The 23757-nt window shown below is 38.7% G+C and overlaps 1 protein-coding gene across 1 annotated transcript in view; it reads right to left on the bottom strand.

The window, feature by feature from the left end:
* LOC150106259 (alpha-scruin-like) overlaps positions 1–23757 on the bottom strand; it is a 163436-nt gene that overhangs the window by 75121 nt on the left and 64558 nt on the right. The window contains exon 2 of the mRNA XM_090392968.1: positions 17653–17844. Coding sequence (XP_090249094.1) covers positions 17653–17844 — 192 coding nt within the window. The remainder of the gene's footprint in view (positions 1–17652; positions 17845–23757) is intronic.

Here is a 23757-nt window from a genome sequence, read left to right as displayed (position 1 = left end):
ATCTTGTGAATGTGACTTAACGGAGGGATTAAGAGCAGTTGATGATGGGGAGGAGAGACTGACTGTAGGTGAGCAAGAGGTGTATGAGGAGGTGAGTAAACCAGTGGACTGCAGAGTTTGGTGGATAGAAGAAGGAGAGGTGATATGATTAAGACTATTAAACTGTTGAGAGGTGGTTACAGGGTTGACACTGGGGAGTTCTTTTGCTTGGTTGAACAGCGGGAAGGAGTGATGACAAGAGGCCATCCCTGGAAGTTGCGAAAGGAAACTGTGAGCAAGAGGATGAGGAGTGGTTTCTTTGCGTGGAGGGTGGTTGAGCCATGGAATGCATTGCCTGATGGAGTGGTGAGTGCGAGAACAGTCAATGAGTTTAAGGAGTGGTATGATAGACTTTGTGTTTCTTAGGGGGACCTCCCCTTAATGAGTCTTGACAGACTTTGTGTTCTTAGGAAGGACCTCCCACGATGAGTCTTTTGACTCCATGGAGACCTGAATAATAATAATAATAAAGGCTGCGGGACTTGATAATATATCACCACGTATTCTGAAAGAATGTGCCAGAGAGTTGACACCTGCCTAGAGATATTTTTTTAATATGAGTCTTGCACTCGGCCAAATTCCTAAGGAGTGGAAGGAGAGCAAGTTTTTGCCACTTCATAAAGGAGGTGACTGAACTCAAGCATCAAACTATAGGCCAATCTGTGTGTCAGGTGTTGTGGTTAAGTTGTTGGAGAAGCTTGTGAGAACTAGGATCCAGAGTTGGGTTAATAACAATGGTATTATCTTTGATGGACAGCATGGATTTGCTAAAGGGAGGTCATGTTTTAGTAATCTATTTACTTATTACAATAAAGTGACTTCTTCCTTGGACAGAGGAAAAGGATACACAGTAATATACTTGGATTTCGCAAAGGCTTTTGATAAACTACCTCATGATAGGTTGACAGTCAAACTAGAGCAGATGGGGTTGGATATTAGATTGGTGCATTGGATTGGAGACTGGCTATCTGATAAGTATCAACAAGTTGTGTATGGGAGATTATGTTGGAGGTTTAATGGATTTTTTACAACACTCAGAAAGAATTAAATTAGAATTTAATACTCCTATATTTCGTCCTAGTCACTAGGACATCTACGGGGATTACAAAAACAATTAATGTAACATGCACACAAAAACTTACAATACTAAGTCTAACAATGTGGGTGACACTAAAGTCCTATCTAGGTGGAGCACCCTCTATGGGCGGTAGTAGGTGGCCTGGAATGTAAGGTGGGACCTCTGGTGATGAGTGTTTCCCAAATCTTCGGAAGCTTAATGCAACCGTATTTGTTAAGATTTGGTTGGTTTCTGAGAGCTGCTGCTGCTTCTAAGAAAAGTCTCTCTTTCTTGAATTTGCTGTGGTGGAGCATGGTGGTTTTCTTCCATGATACTCTGTGGGTGGTGTCCAAAACATGGTCAGCCAAGCCTGAATGGCCATAGTTGTGTTTAACGATGTATGACTTGTGTTCCTCCAGGCGGATGGATGCTGATCTGCCTGTCTGTCCAAAGTACGCAAGCTTACAGGAACAGGGTACTTTGTAAACTCCAGGCAGAGAGAGAGGGAGGAGCTGATCTTGCGTAGAACGGATAAGGGTAGCAAGTTTGCGGTAGGGCTTATATGCTGTGTGTAAGTTATACTTTTTTAGTATCTTGGCTATTTTTTCCGAAGTGCCTCGGATGTAGGGTATGGTGATGGCATTTTTAAATTCTTGTTGACGAGAGGGACGGGGAATGGGGGAGGAATTAATTATTTTTTTGATACTGTGTTCACTGTAGTCATTGGAGAGGAAAGTTCTGTGTATGTGGTTAAGCTCAGTAGTGAGGGCGGTTCCACTGGAACAAAGATTGTGGGCTCTCTTGGTAAGGGTTTTAATGATGCCATATTGTTGTGAGGGGTGGTGGTGGGAGAGTTTGTGAATGTATCTGCCTGTGTGTGTGGGTTTTCTGTATACAGTGAAGGCAAGTGTATCATTGGGCAGGCGCATGATTAAGGTGTCTAGGAAGGGTAAACAATTGTTCTTTTCCTTTTCCATAGTAAACTGGATTCTTGGATGTAGGCTATTGAGATGACAGAGGAAGGAGTCTAACGTGTCTGGGCCATGAGGCCAAATGGAGAACACATCATCTACAAATCTTAGCCAGATAGAAGGTTCGAGTGGGGCTGAGTCTATGGCTCGTTTTTCGAAATCTTCCATATAGAAATTGGCAAGGGGGGGGGGTGAGAGGGGGAACCCATGGCGGTTCCTTCTATCTGCTTGTAGATTTTGTTATTCCAAGAGAAATACCCAGAGTTGATGGCAAAGGAAAAGAGATCTAAGATGTCAGAGGGGAAAACGTTTTCTAAGAGAGATAAAGTGTCAGTTAAGGGAATATTGGTAAACAAAGAGGAGATATCAAAGCTTACCAATATGTTCAAGGTTAAATTTTCTGTGAGGGCTTTAAAGTGGGTCGAGTTTTTTATATACTGAATTTCCGGTGAGGGGGGACAGAGAGTTGGCCAGCTGTTTAGACAGTCTGTAACAAGGTGCATTGGTGGCATCTACTATAGGTCTGAGTGGGGAATTGGGTTTGTGGATTTTTGGTAAACCGTATATTCGGGGGGGGGGGGGAGCGGAAAGGTTTAAGTTTTTTCGTGACGTCAGGGGGCCAGGAGGTTACTTTTTTAAGTAAGATTTTTAATTTCTTAACTTGTGTTTTTGTGGGGTCGTGTTCTAGCACAATGTAGGTAGCGCGATCGCGGAGGATAGTGTTCATTTTACGATTGTATTCGCTGGTATTAAGCACAACTGTGGCATTACCCTTATCTGCTCTGGTGATGACGATACTTTTTTCTTTGCATAGTTTCTGGAGAGCCATGCGTTGGGCATAAGATAAGTTACTTTTTGGAGGTGAAGAGTGAGCGAGGATGTTGGCTACGTCGAGTCTGATGTTGTTGGCTACCTCCGACGGTAAGTGACCGATCCCCCGTTCGACGTTAACCATTACATCGAACACCGGCACTTCTTTCGGAGCGACGGCAAAATTACGGCCGAGGCTAAGGGCGCTGACGGCATCCTCGTTGAGCCTTTTGGAAGAGAGGTTAATTACTGTCTGGAGCGGTTGAATTTGTGGTTGTGGTTTGTCTTTAACCAGGTTGCTGTATTTCTTGAAGTGTTTGTTTTTTATTTTTTGAAATTCTCTCTGTGCGGACGTTTCCGAAATGTCAGAGAGAATCGACCAAAGTTCAGGGTTAAGAACGGTGGAGAGCTCTGTATGTAGGGAGCCAATGGCGGCGTTCGGCACTGCGAGGGCGGCATGAGTAGAGGCGATTTGCTCGCGTAGTAATGCTAGGCTGGCACGTTTATATATACGGAGTGCTTTTTTGGAATGGAAATTGGTCTTCATTTTAACGCATTTCGGTATCACTCTTGTATCCCGACATCTTTTTAAAAAGGCCAGCCTATTTAGTTGTCTAGATAGTCGTAGTTTTGACTTACCATATTGCTTGGATTTACGTGCTAAATCTTCTCCATGGATGATTAGAATTCTTGTGTAGAAGCTTAAGTGCTGTGAGGACATTATGTTGGAGGTTTAATGGATTTTTTACAACACTCAGAAAGAATTAAATTAGAATTTAATACTCCTATATTAGGACGAAATATAGGAGTATTAAATTCTAATTTAATTCTTTCTGAGTGTTGTAAAAAATCCATTAAACCTCCAACATAATGTCCTCACAGCACTTAAGCTTCTACACAAGAATGTGTATGGGAGAGCAATATCATGATGGGGACAGGGAGTTGGGGTAATGGTGGACAAGAATTAACGTTCAGAGGGCATATTGCAAAAGTTGATAAAATAGCTCAAAGGATTACTTGGATGTAGAAAGCACGCTAACAAGTAAAGATAGGGAATTACATCCCATATAGTTTCTTAGCCGAATAAGAAACACAAAGAGTTTCATGCCGAATATAGTAGAAACTATATAAAGTTCGGCGATTCCAAGCGTAAGCAAATACCTGGATACTGAAGCAACTGACCTTAAAGGAAGATCATGTTTCACTAACTTACTTATGTACTATAACAAGGTGACAAATACCTTGGACAGGGAAGATGGATATACAGTGGTGCACTTGGATTTTGCAAAACAAACTATATGGGATGTAATATCCCTTAACTTAAACAAGTTATATGTTGCCGAATTGAAGCCTTTGGCTCTTCATATATCTAAAGATAGGGATGTTATTATCTCTCTTTATAAGGCCATGATTTGGCTGCATCTTGACTATTGTGTACAGATTTGTTAACCTGAGTTTCTTAGGGACCAGGAGGTGATAGAGAAGATTCAGAGATGAGTGACTAAGCTGGTAACAGATCTGCGGAATGCTCTCTATCAGGACAGGATGAAGGTTTGTGGGTTACAAAGTTCAGTTGATAGGCCGAAAATAGGGGACGTGACAGAAACTTTTAAGATCTTAAATGGGATTTATAAAATTGATGCACAAAAAGTTTTTCAATACATGACAAGTAGTCAGAGAGCTAGGAGCCATCTGTGGAAGTTGTAAGAGTATGGTAAGTAGGGAATTGCAGACTAGATTTTTTGCATGGAGAGTGGTGAATGAGTAGAATGGATTGCCAGAAGTAGTGCGAGTTTTCTGACAGTGAATCATTCAAGGAAAGGTATGACATATTTTGTGTGCATAATAGTTACTTTGGGTCTCATAATGAGTCTTGGCCCCATGGAGATACTGTATAGTAAAAAAAAAAAAAAAAAAATAATAATAATCAGATGTCAGATCAGAGTCTACTTGTGAAGCAGAATGGCACAAATAAATGGATTGCACAACAGGAGGAAGATGGATATGAGGCTGAAGATGTGGTTGCAGCAGCACAAGATGATGGAATGCATAAAGGTGTGGACGAGACAAGCAGGAATGGAAATCAGAGTCAGGATCAAGGAAACGGGAGTGGTCAGACCAAAGAGAGACATGTATTATAGCAGTTAGAATAGAAAATGTTGATAGAATGGCCTCAAACACACAGAATACTCCTTACACAAATGTAAGGAGCATTTGAAACAAGAGAGCTGAGTTTGTTGCATTCATTGAGTCAGTATACCCAAAGATAATTGGAATAAATGAAACTTGGTAGTATGAGGAGGATATGATGTCGGGAATAGAAATAGAAGGATATATAATTATAAGAGAATGTAAATGGGTTGATAACAGCAGTATTCTCTGTGGTTATCAGCATGAGTTTGTTAAAGGGAGATCATGTTTCACTAACTTACTTATGTACTATAACAAGGTGACAAATACCTTGGACAGGGAAGATGCATATACAGTGGTGCACATGGATTTTGCAAAAGATTTTGAGAGACAGCCACACGAAAAGCTGGTAAATACATTGACATAGATGAGAGTGGATAATAGGCTTCTGAGTTGGATAAGTGACAGGCTGTCAGATAGGTATCAGAAAGTTGTATATGTGTGTGCAGTATTCTGAAAAAGGAAGGTCACTAGTGGTGTACAGCAGGGGTCAGTTTTGGGACCATTATTGTTGTTCAGTTTGTATGTTAATGACATTGGGATGGATTGAACTAGTGATATGCAGCTGTCTGCAGATGATGCAAAACTAGGAAGAGCAATGCAGAGTCAAGCGGATGTTATGGCCTTACAAGAGGACTTGAATAGATTGCATGAATGGGCAGGTAAGTGGAACTATCAGTTCAATGTTGCTAAGTATAAGGTTTTCAGATTAGGTAGGCAACGATGGGATGCAAAGCATACACTTTGTGGGGAAACATTAACAGAAGTAAAGGAGATGTGAGATCTAGAAGTGATGGTGGACAAGGTCCTGAAATTCAGGGGCCACATTGCACAAGCTGTGAAAATATCACATCGGATAATGGCAATGATGCAGAGGACCCTGACATGCAGAAATAGAGAGGTTATGATTCCATTGTATAAGGCCTTGATCAGACCTCATATAGATTATTGTGCAGAGATTTGGTCGCCAGGTTTTCATGGTGATGAGGATATGTTGGAAAGGATCCAGAGAAGATTCACAAAGGTAGTGAATGGTCTTTGGAATGTGGAGTACGAGGACAGATTGAGAGAATGTAAGTTACAGAGCCTGACTAGCTTATGTGTTGAGACATATAAGCTAGTAAGGAGTTCTTATTGGTCAACATGGAAGAGATTTTTCATAGAATGGGAGAGGGGAGTATAACAAGAGACTATTGCTGGATACTGTATAAGGAGGGTGTGAGCAGAGAAGTTAGGAGTGGGTTCCTTGCATAGAATGGTTTGTGAGTGGAATGCGTTGCCTGAGTGTGTTGTGAATGTATACACATTCAATCAGTATAAAGCATGGTTGGATGAGCATTGTGTACAATAGTGTGTACCCCCCCACGATGAGTCTCTGACTCCATGGAGGCCAGTGTTAATAATAATAATCTTCTTCTTCTTCTTCTATGTGTTATTCCCACTTCCTATGCAGGGTCCGCATGTTACTTTTAGATGCGACTTCTTGTTAGTACTACTCCCAGCCGACCCGTCGCCTGGTTTGCCGCTGGGGGGACATATATTTTTGATCGTAGAGGCGTATGCTCACGGGGCTGGTTTGCTTGTTTGCGGGATGAAAAACGCCAGATAAACTGGAGGAAAAAACCCTACTGACCGCGCCCAAGACCGGCTAACTTGGCTATGCCTGAGGAAGATCCTCAAATTCCTCACGTCTACAATGGGAATCGAACCTGGGACACTCCTTTCCCAGGCACATGGTTGCGAAGCTCAAAGCCACTACGCTAACTGCACGGGCAGTGTTAATAATGATAATAATAATAATTATTATTATTATTATTTGACACCTCCAGGGAGTCCAAAGACTCATCAAGGGAGAGTGTGCCAACAGCATCGAATGATTGGAGCCCTTCCTTCCTCTGCTACTAATGGCTCAGTTAAGTAAGTTTGAGCGCGGCTCTACCAATCGACCAACCTTTGACGGCATAATAATAATAATACCACAACATCAAAAAGAAAAACATTATTACAACAAACTCAATTTCAGAAACACCATGAAAAAAAAATTAAATAAAAATAGCAAATTGCCTCAGTAAACATAATGTAACTGAACTGATATCTTCACTTCTGATTACATCAATCACATGACACCTAAACTGATTAGATGGCTTGGTTGATATTTGTATGGGAGAAAAGTAGCTTTTCTCCTATTCAAAAGTATTCTATGTCTTAACCATGCGGAGGTTTCTGTGGTTAAGAAGTTCATCGAATTATTTTGGTTTTGTGACCACATTTTTATTAAAAAAGACTGTTTTTAAAACTAAACAAATACTAAAAAACAGAATATTTGTATTCTATGCCTGTTGACACTGGGGAGTTCTTTCGTTTAGTGGAACAGAGGGAAGGAGAGAGCACAAGGGGCCATTCCTGGAAGTGACGAAAGGAAGTTGTAAGCAAGAGGGTGAGGAGTGGTATCGTTGGATGGAGGGTAGTTGAACCGTGGAATGTATTGCCTGATGGAGTGGTTAGAGCATGAACGGTCAATAAGCTCAAGGAGTGATATGATAGATTCTGTGTTTTATAGGATGAGCCTTCCACAATGAGTCTTTTGAATCCATAGAGGACTGAATAATAATAATAATAATAATAATAATAATAATAATAAAGTTTTTACCTTGAAATATACTCCATAACAGAGAAATATAACTGGCCAATCAATTTTTTGGTGATAGATACCTAAATAGTTATTTCCTATATACTTATTAGTTATTAATAGATATTTATTAGTTACATTTAATTTTGTGAAGTTAACTTCTATTGTTATTAAACAATATTTTATTTATTTCTTAATAGATATTCATTAGTTACATTTAATTTTGCGAAGTTAACTTCTATTATTATTAAAGTATATTTTATTTATTTGAGCGAGCCTTTTCAGAAAACTAAAAGAGAAGTTATGCTATTCTGATATTTACTCAGTAACAAAAATCATCATAAGGAAATTACTATTATTACCGCAAGACCTCAAGGAGTCAAAGACTCATCTTGGAGGTCCTTTTATCACACACACAGCTCATCATACTGTGTCTTAAACACACTATAACTCCTTGCAGACACTACACTCTCAGGCAAGGCATTCCAATCATTTACAACTCTGCACGAAAAAACCTACCTCTCATTCCCCTACTCACACCCTCTTTATACAGTTTCCAGGGATGACCTCTAGTTCCCCCCCCCTTATCTCCGACTATTTTATGCAGAACTTCTCCAGCATTTATCCTATAACAACCCCTTACCAACTTATAGGTCTCTATCATATCTCCCCCTCTTCCTCCTGTCCACCAGCATCTGCAAATTATATCTTCTCAATCTTTTCATATATTCAACATTCCAGAGGTCAGAAACTACCTTAGTCAGTTGCCTTTGGACCCTTTCCAACATCACTTCATCCTTCTGAAAACCATGTGACCAAATCTGGACACAATAGTCCATGTGTGGCCTAATCAAAGCCTTATACAATGGAACAAGAATCTCCCTACTTCTACACATCAATGTCCTCTGCATCATTCCCAGAAGCCTTTGTGTTGTCTGCACAATTTTGGCTATGTGTCCCCTAAATTTCAGATCCTTATCCACTATCACCCCCAAATCTCTTATTTTCTTCCACCTCCAACAATGTATCCTCACCAAGCATAAATACTGCATCCCATCTTTGTTTTTCCAAATTTTAAAACCTTACTTTTGCAACATTGAACTCACATCCCCATTTCCATGCCCAATCACTCAATTTATTCAAGTCTTCTTGCAAGGCCACAACATCTTCACTACTCTTTATGGTTCGTCCCAACTTTGCATCATCTGCAAACAACTGAATATCTCGATCCAAATCTTCGCCAATATCATTAATATACAAGTTAAATAGTAATGGCCCTAAAACAGACCCCTGAGGCACTCCACTAGTGACTTTCCTTTTCCTGGATATCTCTCCCCCATACACAACTTGTTGATACCTATCATATAGCCAGTCTCCAATCCAATGCATTAATCTAATATCCAACCCCATCTGCTCTAGTTTGACTGTCAACTTATCATGAGGTACTCTATCAAAAGCCTTTGAGAAATCCAAATATATTACTGTGTATCATTTTCCTCTGTCCAAGGAAGCAGTCACTTTATTGTAATAAGTAAATAGATTACTAAAATATGACCTCCCTTTAGCAAATCCATGCTGTCCATCAAAGATAATACCATTGTTATCAACCCAACTCTGGATCCTAGTTCTCACAAGTTTCTCCAGCAACTTAACCACAACACCTGACACACAGATAGGCCTATAGTTTGATGCTTGAGTTCGACACCTCCTTTATGAAGTGGAACAATCTTGCCCTCCTTCCACTCCTTAGGAACTTGACCGAGTGCAAGACTCGTATTTAAAAAATATGTCAAGGCAGGTGTCAACTCTATGGCAAATAACTTCAGAATACTTGGTGATATATTATGAAGTCTCACAACCTTATTAACATCTAGTTGACTCAACTCCCCATCTGTTTTCCATACTTCTCAGTGTGTGTGTGTGTGTATCTCCTCAACATAACAGTTGGTGGGGTAGCAATGCTACTTTATCAGGGAATTATTACAGGACACGGTGGTTTCCCATTACCTTTCTCCAGTAATATTCTATGTCTGTAGATATGTGTGCGTGTGTGTTCATGGGGTTGGTTTGCTTTTGAGGGGAAAAAAAATTTGAGTTTCTGGAAAAAAAAAAAACCCACCTCTATATGAGATTCACTAACTCAACTTTCATTGAAAAGCCCTGATAAAAATTCTTTGTGTCAAAAATGGAATTTGAACCCAGGTCTTTCCAATCAAAGGGCCCCAGTGAAACCAACTGAGCTATGGAGACTCCGCTACTCAGTATAAGAGGCGAATAATTAAATAGCAGCCCAGATAATGCTGGCCTGGTTGGCCGAGTTGTCAGCATATCCACCCTCCAGTCGAAAGGATGTGGGTTTGAGATATCTCAAACCCGCTTTGAGATATCTGCCATGGGCATGGATTGTCTGTGAAAATACTAGTGGTAGTGGGCTGTAGATGGCATTAGTAAAGATGATGTGGTTTGCTGTAGTTAGTGGATTGAATGGCAGAGACGAAGAATTGTAGAGTAGGGCCCTCCCTCAATGAGTCTTTGGACTTCTTGGAGGTGTCACGTAATAATAGTAGTAGTAATAATAATAACAATAATAATCCCCCCAAAGGAACACGGCCTTGTCGTGGCGGTGGGGCTTGCGTGCTTCAGTGATGTTGAGAGCTATTTTGGCGGTTGCATAGCTGCCAGCAGGGCCATCTTGTCAGACAGGTCTCAACTGAGGAGCCAGACTAACAGTGTTCCATCCCCGATCATAATGGTGAAAAGGAAGAAGAGATCCATACCGGATCAGTCAACGCCCAAGTCATCAAGGACTGTGTCAGACGTTGGGGATCGTGGGCATCAGGCGACAAGTGGGCTACAGGACCCAGCTCTCCTTGCTGGGCAATCAGGGAACAAGCTGAAAAGCGAGTGGAAGAAACCAAATGTAAAAAATGGACTGTAGAAGAAAACAGAGAAATTATGAAATATTTTTACAGATCAACACCAGAAAAACGAGGTTTCAGAAAGCATTTGCATTTAATTTGGAAAAAAAATTCCCAGAATCTGCAATAACAGAACAAAGACTTATGGACCAAAAGAATTTCATTTTCCCTAACAAAATATTTACTGAACGTGAGCTGCAAGAGTTACATAATAAACCAACAACTCCAGTAACAGAAAATCATCAGGAGGTAGTTATATCAAACTTTGGAATTCCACTCAGTAAACATCTAGCTGACGACATACCTCAGAATGTTTTGACAGAAGGGCAGTGTAAAATGAAGTCAGGGATATTGGAACATATGAACTCCATAAATGACCATATAAGACTACCACCATTAAAAACTTTACGACAATCTAAGCTAAAACAGCTCCTCTTAGAGACAAATGCTGTAATTGAAATCATCACAACCAACAGTAGAAAGGAAACAAATCAGCTTCTATACAGCATGGCCTATATCATTTCAGTGAAGCTTGGTTGCAAACTGAAAGAGCAAAAGCCAAGGATGAAACAATCTGCACCATGGAAAATCCAGTTGGAATGAAAGGTCAACAGGCTTCGAGCTGATCTAAGCAACTTAAAGAATTTTAAAGAAGGATGGTTGAAAAATAATAACATCAAAAACAAACTGATTAACACATATAATTTGGCCAACAAAACAATTGATGAAGTTACCAAAGAGCTAAAACAAAGAATTACAGCGACTGCACAGAAAATTAAAAGATATAAAGTAAGAATAAACCAATGTGTACAAAATATGCAATTTTGACAGAACCAATGTCAGTTCTTTCAGTCTCTCCAGAGAAATACAAATGCAAACCATCATTCACCTGGAAAAGAAAAAACACTCAAATTTTGGAAGTCAATCTGGGATAATCCTATTGAACACAATAAGATGCTTCATGGATTAAGGAAATAGAAATAGAAATGAAACAAAAACAAATGCAAAATGTCATTATCACTAAAGAAATGGTCAGTGCTCAAGCTAGAAAATTAAAAAACTGGAGTGCACCTGGCAAAGACGAACTACATGGATTTTGGTTAAAACATCTAACCAGTCTACATGATCGAATGGCAGAACAATTTAATTATTTGTTGCAGTCAGGCTCAGTGGAAGACTGGATGATATCTGGGTGCACTTTTCTCTTCATGAAAGATAAGGATAAGGGTGCAGACCCAAGTAACTATCGTCCAATAACATGCCTACACTATGCTTAAGCTGTTCACTGCAATCATAGCAAATTCCATATACCACTACTTATCAGATAATCAAATTTATCCGATTGAACAAAAAAGGCAATTTTCAAAAATCTAGAGGAACAAAAGACCAGATCCTTATTAATAAAATGATTCTCAGAAACTCAAAAAGACGAAAAACTAATTTAAACATGGCATGGATAGACTACAAGAAAGCATTCGATTCCCTCCCACACTCCTGGATCCTAAAATCACTAAAAATATTTGAAATTAGCAAAAACACATGTTCGTTTCTGGCTACTGCTATGAAATCATGGAAAACAACATTAATAGTGAATAATGAAAGATTTGGAGATATCAGCATTAAACGTGGAATTTTCCAAGGTGATTCCTTGTCACCATTGCTCTTCAACATTTCTTTGATACCTTTGTCTATGATTCTGAAGAAAACAAAATTTGGATATGAAATTCCTAAATGTAATATTAAAATTTCCCATCTGTTGTATATGGATGACTTGAAGCTATATGGAAAATCGGCCCAGCAAATAGATTCTTTATTGAACACAGTTTGTATTTTCAGTTATTTTCAAAATGGAATTTGGTTTAGATAAATGCGCAATTTTATCTATTAAATGAGGAAAATTTAATGACACTAGCAATTTTAATTTTGATCAAGAGAAACATATAAAAGCAATTTCAGCTGACAAACACTATAAATACCTAGGAATATTAGAAGCTAATGATATTCTCCACTGGAAAGTTAAACAACAGGCAGCATCAGAATACATTAAAAGAGTTAGAAATATTCTGAAAACAAAACTAAATGGGTTAAACACAATTAGAGCAATGAATTCTTGGGCTATACCAGTGATCCGATACACAGCTGGCATAATAAATTGGACAAAAGAAGACCTGGACAAACTAGACCGCAAAACTAGAAAATTAATGACCATGCATCATGCATTACATCCACGAAATGATGTTGACCGGTTGTACCTACCGAGGAGAATAGGTGGACAGGGTCTGCTGCAAGTGAGACAGACTGTGGAAGAAGTAGAAATTGGTTTAAGAAATTACATCGACAATAGCTCTGAGCCAATGCTTCAAGCAATTACACAAGACGGCCTTCTAAAAGCAACAGGAAACAAATCCGATTACAAAAAGGAACAACAAAATATCCGATACGTGTGCTGGAAAAATAAACCCTTGCATGGCCAATTTCTTTGAGATACTAAGGACAAAATTGACGTGAACAAGACATGGCAATGGCTTCAACACTATCTATCCCAATGGCTTTAACAGGCCTTTAAGGCCCGCAATCTTCCAAGCATGCTTGGATTTCGTAACCGAAATATGAGGATAGAATGATTACCCCTATGCCTTGAAGTATTCCTGGCTATATCCCTGTGTGTTCATGAGGCTGGTTTGCAGGATGAAAAACCCCAGATAAACTGGTGGAAAAACCCTGCTGTCCACGCCCAAGACCGGCTAACTTGGCTATGGCTGAGGAAGATCCTAAAGCTCCTCACGTCATCGACGGGAATCGAACCTAGACCACTCCTTCCCCAGGCATGTGGCTGCGAAGTGCAAAGTCACTAGGCTAACTGTGCGGACAATGGCTTCAACATGGATACATTAAAAAAGAAACAGAAGGATTTATTCTAGCAGCTCAAGAACAGGCATTACAAACTAGTGCAATCAAAACAAAAATTTTCAACATCAATAATAACAGCAAATGCAGATTATGCGATGAGAAAGATGAGACCATAGAACATCTGATCAGTGCCTGCAGCAAAATAGCTCAAACTGACTATAAATACCACCATGATCAAGTGGCCAAAATAGTTCATTGGCATGTATGCAAAAAATATGGTTTTCCTACTTCTGATAACTGGTGGCAGCATAAAATAGAGACTGTATTGGAAAACGAAACAGCAAAAATTCTCTGGGACTTAAGAATACAAACTGATCAGCATTTGGAACACAATAGACCTAACATCACAATTATCAAACATCGACAGGTTTGGATTATCGATATTGCATTACCCAGTGATAACAACACCAACAACAAAGAACTGGAAAAAATTACTAAATATCAAGATCTGGCAATCGAAGTTGGCCGACTGTGGCTTAAACACACAAAAATCATCCCAATAGTTATCAGTGCACTTGGTGCAACTTCAAAGAAGCTGTCCAACTATTTACAGCAATTAAAAATCAATGAAGTGACCCCATAATGACCTACAATAAACAGCATTACTTGGAACAGTCCATATTTTACGACGCTACCTGATGGACTATTCTTAGATTCTTGGGTAGAATCTGAATTGTTCTGAATCACCAGTCAAATTTTTATTTATATGATATCTTGTTTTGACTGTGTATCAATTATGTGAATAAAATAATAATAATAATAATAAATAATTAAATAAATAAGAAAGATACAAACATAACACAAAGTAATAGTATTAGATAGTATTAACTGGATTACATTACTATGATTGGGGAGGGGGACAAAATCTATTTTCCAAATTTATTTTAAAATAATTTATCTATTTAATTTTAAAGTATAGTAAAGGGAATACACTTGCCAGCATTCACGAGCATGGACATCTCCTAGCATGGACCACTTGTTTTGCTGTTCTGAACTGATTGGGTCTCTTCAGAGACCAGGCAGAAACCTTAAGAGAGCAAAAACTCTCATTCAGTACTAAGGAACTTGAAATGTTGGAGAGGTGTATTTTTCATAAGCGAACTCTCAGTCGGTGCATAAAGTATTTACTAATTGTCGAACTAAAGCCTTTTGGCTCTTTATTTTGGTATATACTTTACGCACCAACTCTGAGTTGGAGATCTTCGGTCACTCATTTAGAGTGGTATGGGTTTATTGATTTTTTAAGAGGTGCTTTACGTAAACAGTACCTAGTCTCTGAGGAGAACCAACCGGTTCGAAACAGCTGTCAGGTCAGTGAAACCTTATCAAAATGGACCAATAGAAGGCGAATATACAGATGCTTGGGCAAGCATCCATGTCTTCTAAGTGGTCTGTGTTAGGACAACTCGTAAATGCTGGCGAGTGTATTCCTGTAAGCTCTCCGGTGATTTTTACGAAACTTTTATAGTTTCTACATTTGGCTTGGAAATAATGCTGGATCTAATATCCACTTGATTTATATAATTTTGCATCGTCGAACTGAAGCCTTTTGGCTCATTATTTTAGTACACAGACCAGGAAAGTGACTAATGTGGTAAAGAAGATGAAATTGGAATATTATTTTTATTATTATTATGATTTGACACCTCCAGGGAGTCCAAAGACTCATCGAGGGAGAGTGTGCCAACAGCATCGAACGATTGGACCCCTTCCAACTACTAACTATGCTCAAACTTACTTAACTGAGCCATTAGTAGCAGAGGCTCTACCAATCAACCAACCTTTGCCGGCATGAGAAGAGATTGGCACTAAGATCAAAAGAAAATCGTAGGGAATTTTTTAGCTGTGTGGCCAGTAGGAGGAGAAATGATTGTGGAGGAATGACACTGTGGGATAAAAATGGGTATAGAGTGACTGATACAGAGGATATAGTGGAATTGTTCAATGAACACTTTACTGGAGTATTTCATCCTGGAGGAGTAAATTTTATTACTAGAGGGATAGGGCAGGTTTGAGTTATAGAGGTGTAAGAGGAGAATGTGTTTCAAATACTGAGTACTCTGGATGTCTGAAAAGCTGTGGGACTGGATGGTATTTCACCATGAGTTTTCAGAGAATGTGCTAAAGAAGTGACAACTCCTTTGCCCTGTCTTTTCAGTGAAAGTCAGGCTACGGGAAAGGTGCCCAGGGAATGGAAGAAAGGTAAGATAGAGCCATTGCAGAAGAGCAGTAGCAGACTGGAAGTGTCTAATTATACGCAAGTTTGTGTGTCATCAGTAGTTGTTAAGATCTTGGAGAAATTAGTGAGGGACCATATATAGCATTGTGCAGATTAGGGTAATGTTATCTGTGAGAATCAACATGTATTTTTTAAGGGGTGCTCTTGTTTTAGTAATATGCTTGCTTTTTATAATAAAATTTATTATAGTCTAACCAAGTGGAAAAAAAACTTCCAACATCTTTCTCTAAATCCAGAGTAATTTAATAATAAGGTGGTACACTTTTTGGCAACTCATATAGGTAAATATGACTGGTCCATTGCTTCTACCTTAGTATCACCACTTCTCAGTGTGGCTCCGACTGACAAGACCTCAATAAAGGTCAAAACTGGTCTCGGCAGTGGTCCTTGACTTAATGCATAGCATTATTCATGTCCGCAAGGAGATGTGCTTTGTTTTATGGGAGATACTAAGACAAGGAGTGATGAGAGCTTGGTCCACCTATACCATGAATTTCCTCAGTCCTGAAGATACTTCAAGTGCAAACTTTGCTTGCTCACAATTGGATAAAGGATTAAACTAAATTTATTATAATTTATTATACTTTTATAATAAAGTTACAAGAGCAGTAGATGAGGGAAAGGCATATAGTGCCATTTTCTTGGATTTAGTGAAGGCATTTGACAGGGGGTCACATGATAAGGTGATATTTAAGTTGCAGCAGATGGGTTTGGATGTCAGGTTGGTCAACTGAATTCAGCATTGGCTGTCTGATAGGTCTGATAGGTATCAGAGAGTTGTGTATGGTGGCGCAGTTTCAAGGAGGCAGAGGGTTACAAGCGGGTTCTCACAGGGCTCGGTACTGGGACCTATATGGTTTAACCTTTATATCAATGACATTGTCAGTGGATTGCAAGGGGATATTCAGTTGTTTGCAGATGATGTGAAGTTGGGAAGGGTTATTAGTAATAGTGCAAATGTGGTAGCCCTGCAAGAGGATTTGAATAAGCCAGACAGATGGGCAAATGAATGGTGTATCAGCTTAATGCAGCAAAATGTAAGGTCTTGAGATTTGGGACACATTGATGGGAAGCTGCATACTCTATTGGAGGAACTATACTGGAAAAATTAGGGGAGACAAGAGATCTGGGATTGATGATTGATAGAAACCTGAAATTCAGGGGACATATTGCAAAAGTGATGAAGGTAACACAGAGGATTGCTGCAATAATGAGAAGGATGCTGACCAGCAATAGTCTAAGTGTGGTCCTGATCACAGGACCACACTTAGACTATTGTTCTCGATTTGGTCCACAGGATTTGAAGGGGATAAATTAACTGTGGAAAGGGGGATAACAAAGATGGTTTCAGGACTGTACATGCTACAAGGATCGACTGAGGGAATGTGGACTACAGAGTTTAGTAGATAGAAGAAGGAGAGGTAATATGATTGAGAGTTTTAAACTGTTGAGAGGTAGTTAGAGGGTTGACACTGTGGAGTTCTTTTGCTTGGTGGAACATGAGGAAGGAATGATGAATAAGAGGGTGAGGAGTGGTTTCTTTGTATGGAGGGTTGTTGAACCATGGAATGCATTACCTGATAGAGTGGGTCAGAGCAAGAATTGGTCAATGAGTTCAAGTACTTTGTGTTTCATTAAACAGTCGAATTAATGGCACGGTCAGTTCCATAGCACATTCCCTTCAAACCATTAACCAACACGCACGCACACACACGCACGCACGCACACAATTCTCTCAGTATTTTTGCTTATCACCTATAAATCATTTATTTTTTAAAGCAAATACATTGCATACATATATTCCATAAAATTAGCAAGACTAAGCATTTTGATAAAAATTACAAATTGTTCAGAAGATCAGAAAATATACGAATGCTGAATAATGATACCTATCATGAGAGCAATCATAGGACAAAGTACTAGCCAAAACTTGTGACGATTTATCTCCACCAATACCACCAAGGCACCAGATTACATTCTGAATTACTGCACATGCCATTCCCATTCGTGAAGAAGGCATTGCCCTAAGTAATTTCCACATATCTTCATCAGGTATATATTCTTCAATGGAAGCAACTAATCTGAAATACAATTTCTGTTAGCAAATTTTCTTATGTTTGTTAAAATGCAGGTTTTATACGTACATTGTCTTAACTATAACCATAAGATAGATAAAATTACGTCTTCAATCAGATATAGCAACCTGATTTCTAAATTAATAATTTCTGCTACTAAATGAGTGCATATTAAATCATGTCATTGTTATATCATAAGTACTGGTCTACATGTAAAATGCATAGGGGGACAATAATGAATAATTTGGTTGGTTTATAGTTTATTTGGCACATAAACTACAGAGGTCATACTGTGCCATACCAAAGGTTACAACATCAGCATTTACAGAAAATTGTAAACAATATGTCTGTACAAGAATCTAGTTCCACGAAGCAGCATCTATAGATAAACAAAACTGCTGCAGAGGGCACAGCAACACACAAGGTTGGAGATTATTACAGTAGTGCAAAAATAGTTAACAATATAAGTTAATACACAAAATATGAAACACTAAGCCAAGGAATGCAGTATTTACATATATGTAAAATTATAATACATGCTTTTATAGCAGTACAAAAATAGGCAAAAAGGGATTATTATATAATATGCATGGATGAAAATTAAATTTAGCAATGTAGTATAAACTGAATTTAGCAATACATATAAACAGAATTACTAGAAGGTACACAAATAGACAAGGTGTCCTACAGCACTACATGATTATTCGAAAAATAACGTAGTAAATAAGATGCATACACAAAATGTATGTTGAGTGATGCAGTATCTACATATAAACAAAATTTCTGCAGAGGTTTCAGCAGTACATAAATAGATAACAGTACAGGTTAACATATGTATATACAAAACAAGTAGGAAAGCAGTATCTATATATACTAAGATTACAACAAACATTATTATACTAATACTGTAAGAGTCAGAAAGGAATTATTATACAGCATATATGAATAAAATTTAAGTTTAGCATTATGGTATTTACATATTAATGAAAGTACAGCAGGATGATACAATTATACATAACAGTACATATAGATATATAACATATAGATAACAGTACAGGTTAACATATGTATATACAAAACAAGTCAAGGAAAGCAGTACCTACATATACTAAGATAACAACAAACATTATTATACTAATATTTAAAGAGTCAGAAAGGAATTATTATACAGCATATATGCATGAAATTTAAGTTTAGCATTATGGTATTTACATATTAACGAAATTAAAGCAGGGTGATACAAATATACAAGATCAAGGCCAACGGTAATACATATTTGGTCAGATTTAACCTAATGAATAATGTATATGTATAAAAGTTAAGTTAAGCAAAACAGTATTTACATATAAACAAATGTATAGTCAAATGTGTTTGTACAAATTAATTCTTTCTAAAAAATTAAAAACATCATGCAATTTGCCTGAGTGTATATGGCTTGGTTACATAGGTGAAAATTTCATTCCTCTCTTGTGTAAATTGTTGACAATCTACCAGAATATGATGAATAGTGAGATGCGTTTTGCATTTTTCACATATGGGAGGGTCATCAGCTCTCAGTAAATGAGAATGCGTAAGGTGGCCTATGCAGAGCCTAGCAAGAACAACCTCCTCCCTTCTCTTTGTACGTTGACTAGAGTGCCAGTGTTTAATTTCAGGTTTAATGTTATATAATTTGTTTGTTAATGCTTCTTGCTATGTTGACTCCCACTGTGCAATTAGCTTTGATCTTATAAGCTGTCTGTAGTCTGTATATGGAACTGTCAAACAGTATGTGGAGAAGGTATGAGCTGATTTAGCAGCTGCATCTGCAGCCTCATTTCCTTTAATTCCGATGTGGCTGGGAATCGAGAAGAACTAAACATCAAAATTAAGGATTTTCATTTTGTGAAACAGGTGTAGCACCTCATAAAGTACTGGATGTGGATTATACATAGGAGAGGAGATAGCCTGTAAAGAGCTCCTGTATAAATTATACACTTTTGGTAGTAGTTTTCTTTTATATGCACATGCGAAGCTGACTGGCCTGTAACTCTGCTGTATAATTACTGCAGTCTGGTGGGATCTGATTTGAGATAATAATGTCAGGAAACACAACAGCACAGCCAACAGAGATATTAGTTCTTGAACCATCAGTATAGATGGGTAAGAAATCAGCATGTGCTGCTCTGTGCGCATTAAATAATTGCAGGTAAATGGATGATGGGGTATAAGATTTCTATAGCTGATTTCTTAGTTTGCACACCATTCTGGTTGCAGGATGGTGTGCAAACCTGCCATAGAGGAATGTTGTTATGTTTAGTGTAGCTAATATTGTCAATATTTATACTAACAGCTTGTACAGTTTCTTTAACATGCAGACCAAAAGGATGTATAGCAGTTTGATGGGTGTGATATTAAGCTTCTCAGTGCAGGGAGAGACTTTATTTTTAGGGTGTAATTAAGAGATAACTGTTTCCGTCTAAGTGATAGAGCTGGTTCATTTGCTTCAACATAGAGACTTTGAATGGGTGAAGTGCGAAAGGCACCAGTAGCTATCCATATACCCTGATGATGGATGGAATCCAACCATCGTAGGTTACTCTGACTTGCAGAACCATAGACTTGGGACCCATAATCCAGCTTTGAATGTATAAGTGCACGATAAAGATGGAGCAATGAAGCTCGATGAGCACCCCACTCAGTAGAGGATGGAGTGCGAAGGAGGTTCAAAGTTCTTTTGCACATTTCTCTTAGTTAACGAATGTGTGTTAGAAATGTAAGTTTTCTGTCAAAGATGAGTCCCAAGAACTTGGTTTCTGTAGCTACTGGAATAACAGTATGTCCCATTCTTAGTTCAGGATCTGGGTGATGAGTGTGTTTTCGACAGAAGTGTACACAGACACTTTTTTTCTGTTGAAAATCTAAATCCATTATTAAGAGCCCACAGAGAGACATGATCAATTGCTGTTGAAATTGTCTTACAATTACCCTCATGTTACATGAGTGACAGTAAATTGTGACGTCATCAACATATTATTATTATTATTATTATTATTTTCGGGCTACTCCAGGGAGTCCTCAGACTCATCGAGGGAGGCCCTAAACATCATGTCCACACAACTATACGACATTCTCACAGTATCTATCATACCTTGCCTTGAACTCGCTCACTGTCATAGCACCCACAACAGACTCTGGCAGCTTATTCCACTCATTTACCACTCTAAAAGTAAAGAACCCAGCTCTAACACCCCTGCTAACCACACTCTTGCCCAGCTTCCATAGGTGTCCCCTAGTTCTCCCACCACCAGTCCTGATCTCAAAAATATCCTCTGAATTAATCTTATAGAATCCTTTTAGCAATTTGAATGTCTCAATCATATCTCCCCTTTTCTGCCTATCAACCAGTTTCTGCAACCCACAAATCTTCAACCTGTTCTCATATGGTTCATTCCATAGACCTGCTATCATCTTAGTCACTTGCCTCTGGATCCTCTCCACCTCCTCCCCATCAAGAAGGAACCGAGGTGACCAAATCTGGGCACAGTAATCAAGATGAGGTCTTATCAAAGCTCGGTACAGAGGTACAATAACTTGCTTGTCTCTGCTCGTTAAGGTATTTTTCAACAACCAAGTGAGTTGATGAGCTGATTTAGCTACTTTCGCAATGTGCCCCCTAAACTTCATCTCCCTATCCACCAATACTCCCAAGTCCCTGGCCTCATCAATCTCTTGGAGTACAGTTCCACCCATGTGGAATACTGCTGCTAATCTTTTCACCCCAAAATGCATAACCTTACATTTTGTCACATTAAACTGACATCCATTCTCCTTAGCCCAGTCCTCCAAACTATCCAAATCATCTCACAAAATTTTGACATCCTGTGCACTCACTATTGCTCTACCCAACTTTGCATCATCAGCAAACAAATAAATACTTCCTCTCAGATCCTTTCCTATATCATTAATGAACAAATTCAAAAGTAGTGGTCCAAGAACAGAACCCTACGGCACACCACTAGTCACAGGCCGTCTTTTGGACTCCACTCCTGAATAAACCACTCGTTGATATCTTTCCATCAACCACCCACCTATCCATCTCACCAACCCTATATCCATTCCCATATGTTGTAGTTTACGGGTTAGAATTCCATGTGGCATCCTGCCAAACGCCTTTGCCAGGTCCAGCAGTATCACTGTAAACCCATTTCCCTTATTCAGTTCAGCCATCACCTTATTATAAAACTTGAGCAAGTTACTCAGGCATGATCTACCCTTTACAAAGCCATGCTGTCTCCTGTACAGTATCTCATTTTCATCAATCCATTCCTGCATTTTTCTCTTGCCTACTTTCTCCAAGTCCTTGACAACAACTCCTGATATGCTGATCAGTCGGTAATTTGCAACCATAGTCTTGGATCCTCCTTTATGCAGTGAAACTATTTTCCCCTCTTTCCACGCCTTCGAGACTAAACCAGAACCGAGACTCAGATTAAACAACGTGGTCAAGGGCACTGTTAATTCCTTAGCCGCATTTTAGAACATTGAGCATATAGAACATTGTTTACAGCGGGAGGAAGCTGTTCAATGACCGAGTTAATTTTAATAGCAAAAAAAGTCACACTTAAGACAGAGCCTTGGGGAACACCTTGTTTTTGATGATATGGTCGAGATAGCATATTTGCCACTCTGATTTGGAAAGTTCACCTGGACAGAAAGTTTTTAATAAATATAGGGAGGTGTCCTTTGAGATATAGGTTATACAGGTCTTTTAATATGTCATATCTCCAGGCTGTGTCATAAGCTTTTTCCATGTCAAAGAAAACTGAGACAAGATGTTCTTGCTTCAGAAATGTATCTCTTATACAAGTTTCTAAATGAACCAAATGGTCTAAAGTTGATCGATGTCTACGGAAACCACATTGTGTACTGGAGAGAAGACTGTTGCTTTCTAAATACCAGAGAAGTCTGGCATTAACCAATATCTCCAGTATCTTACAAAGACAGTTAGTCAGAGCAATGGGTCGGTAATTATATGCTTGTGTTGGATCTTTTCCTGGTTTTGGGATAGCAATGACAATTGACCTATGCCAAGAATTTGGAAACTCTTCCTCTGCAAGTATTCTATTGTATAATAAGAGAAGAAGATCCATAGAAGATGATGGTAGATGTTTTATCATTTCATAATGGATGTCATCAGGCCCTACTGCACTAGGGTGAGATAGTAGGAGAGCTCTTTTTAGTTCCTCCTTAACAAATGGTTGATTGTATGGCTCAAGAACATTGGTAGAAAAATTAAGCTTTGTTTCTCTTGCTGCTCATTCAGTATTAAAAATACACGAGAATATGAAGTTGTTGCTGAGATTCTGGGAAAAGTTCCTCCCAGAGTGTCTTTAATCGCTTTGGGATCAGCAATAATACTTTCATTATGACAAACAATGTGCTCTATATCTGCCTTTCATTTTCTGGATTTTATCCCATACAATGTTTGGACTGTTTATTTGATTAATTGATGTAGTAAATTAGATCCATGATTGTTTTTGACTCTGACGTCTTACATAACGTGCTTTGGCTCGAGCATGCTTGAAAGCTATTAAGTTTGATGTGATGGGGTACCTATGAAATATGCCCCATGATCTGTGTTGCGCTTTTTTGGCTGTCTTACATTCTGGGTTCCACCAAGGCTTTGGATAGATTGGAAATCAAGATGATGTTTTTGGGATGGAGGCTGTTGCTGCCTGGACAATGCATTCTGTTATATATTTTACCGCTTCATTGATAGGTGTTTGACTGATGGCATCAGCATTAAATTTTGCAAAATGAGAGAAAGTGTTCCAGTCAGTCTGGTCAATTTTCCATAAAGGTATCTGTGTGGGTGAACATGGTTCCTGTGAAGATAACATGTAGAGAACAGGAAAGTGATCACTTCCATATATGTTC

Source organism: Typopeltis vanoorti, chromosome 5, assembly GCF_054136105.1.
Source record: "Typopeltis vanoorti isolate ZY-2024b chromosome 5, IOZ_Tvanoo_1.0, whole genome shotgun sequence".
NCBI lineage: Eukaryota > Metazoa > Arthropoda > Arachnida > Uropygi > Thelyphonidae > Typopeltis > Typopeltis vanoorti.
This window is presented reverse-complemented; position numbering and strand designations above follow the sequence as displayed.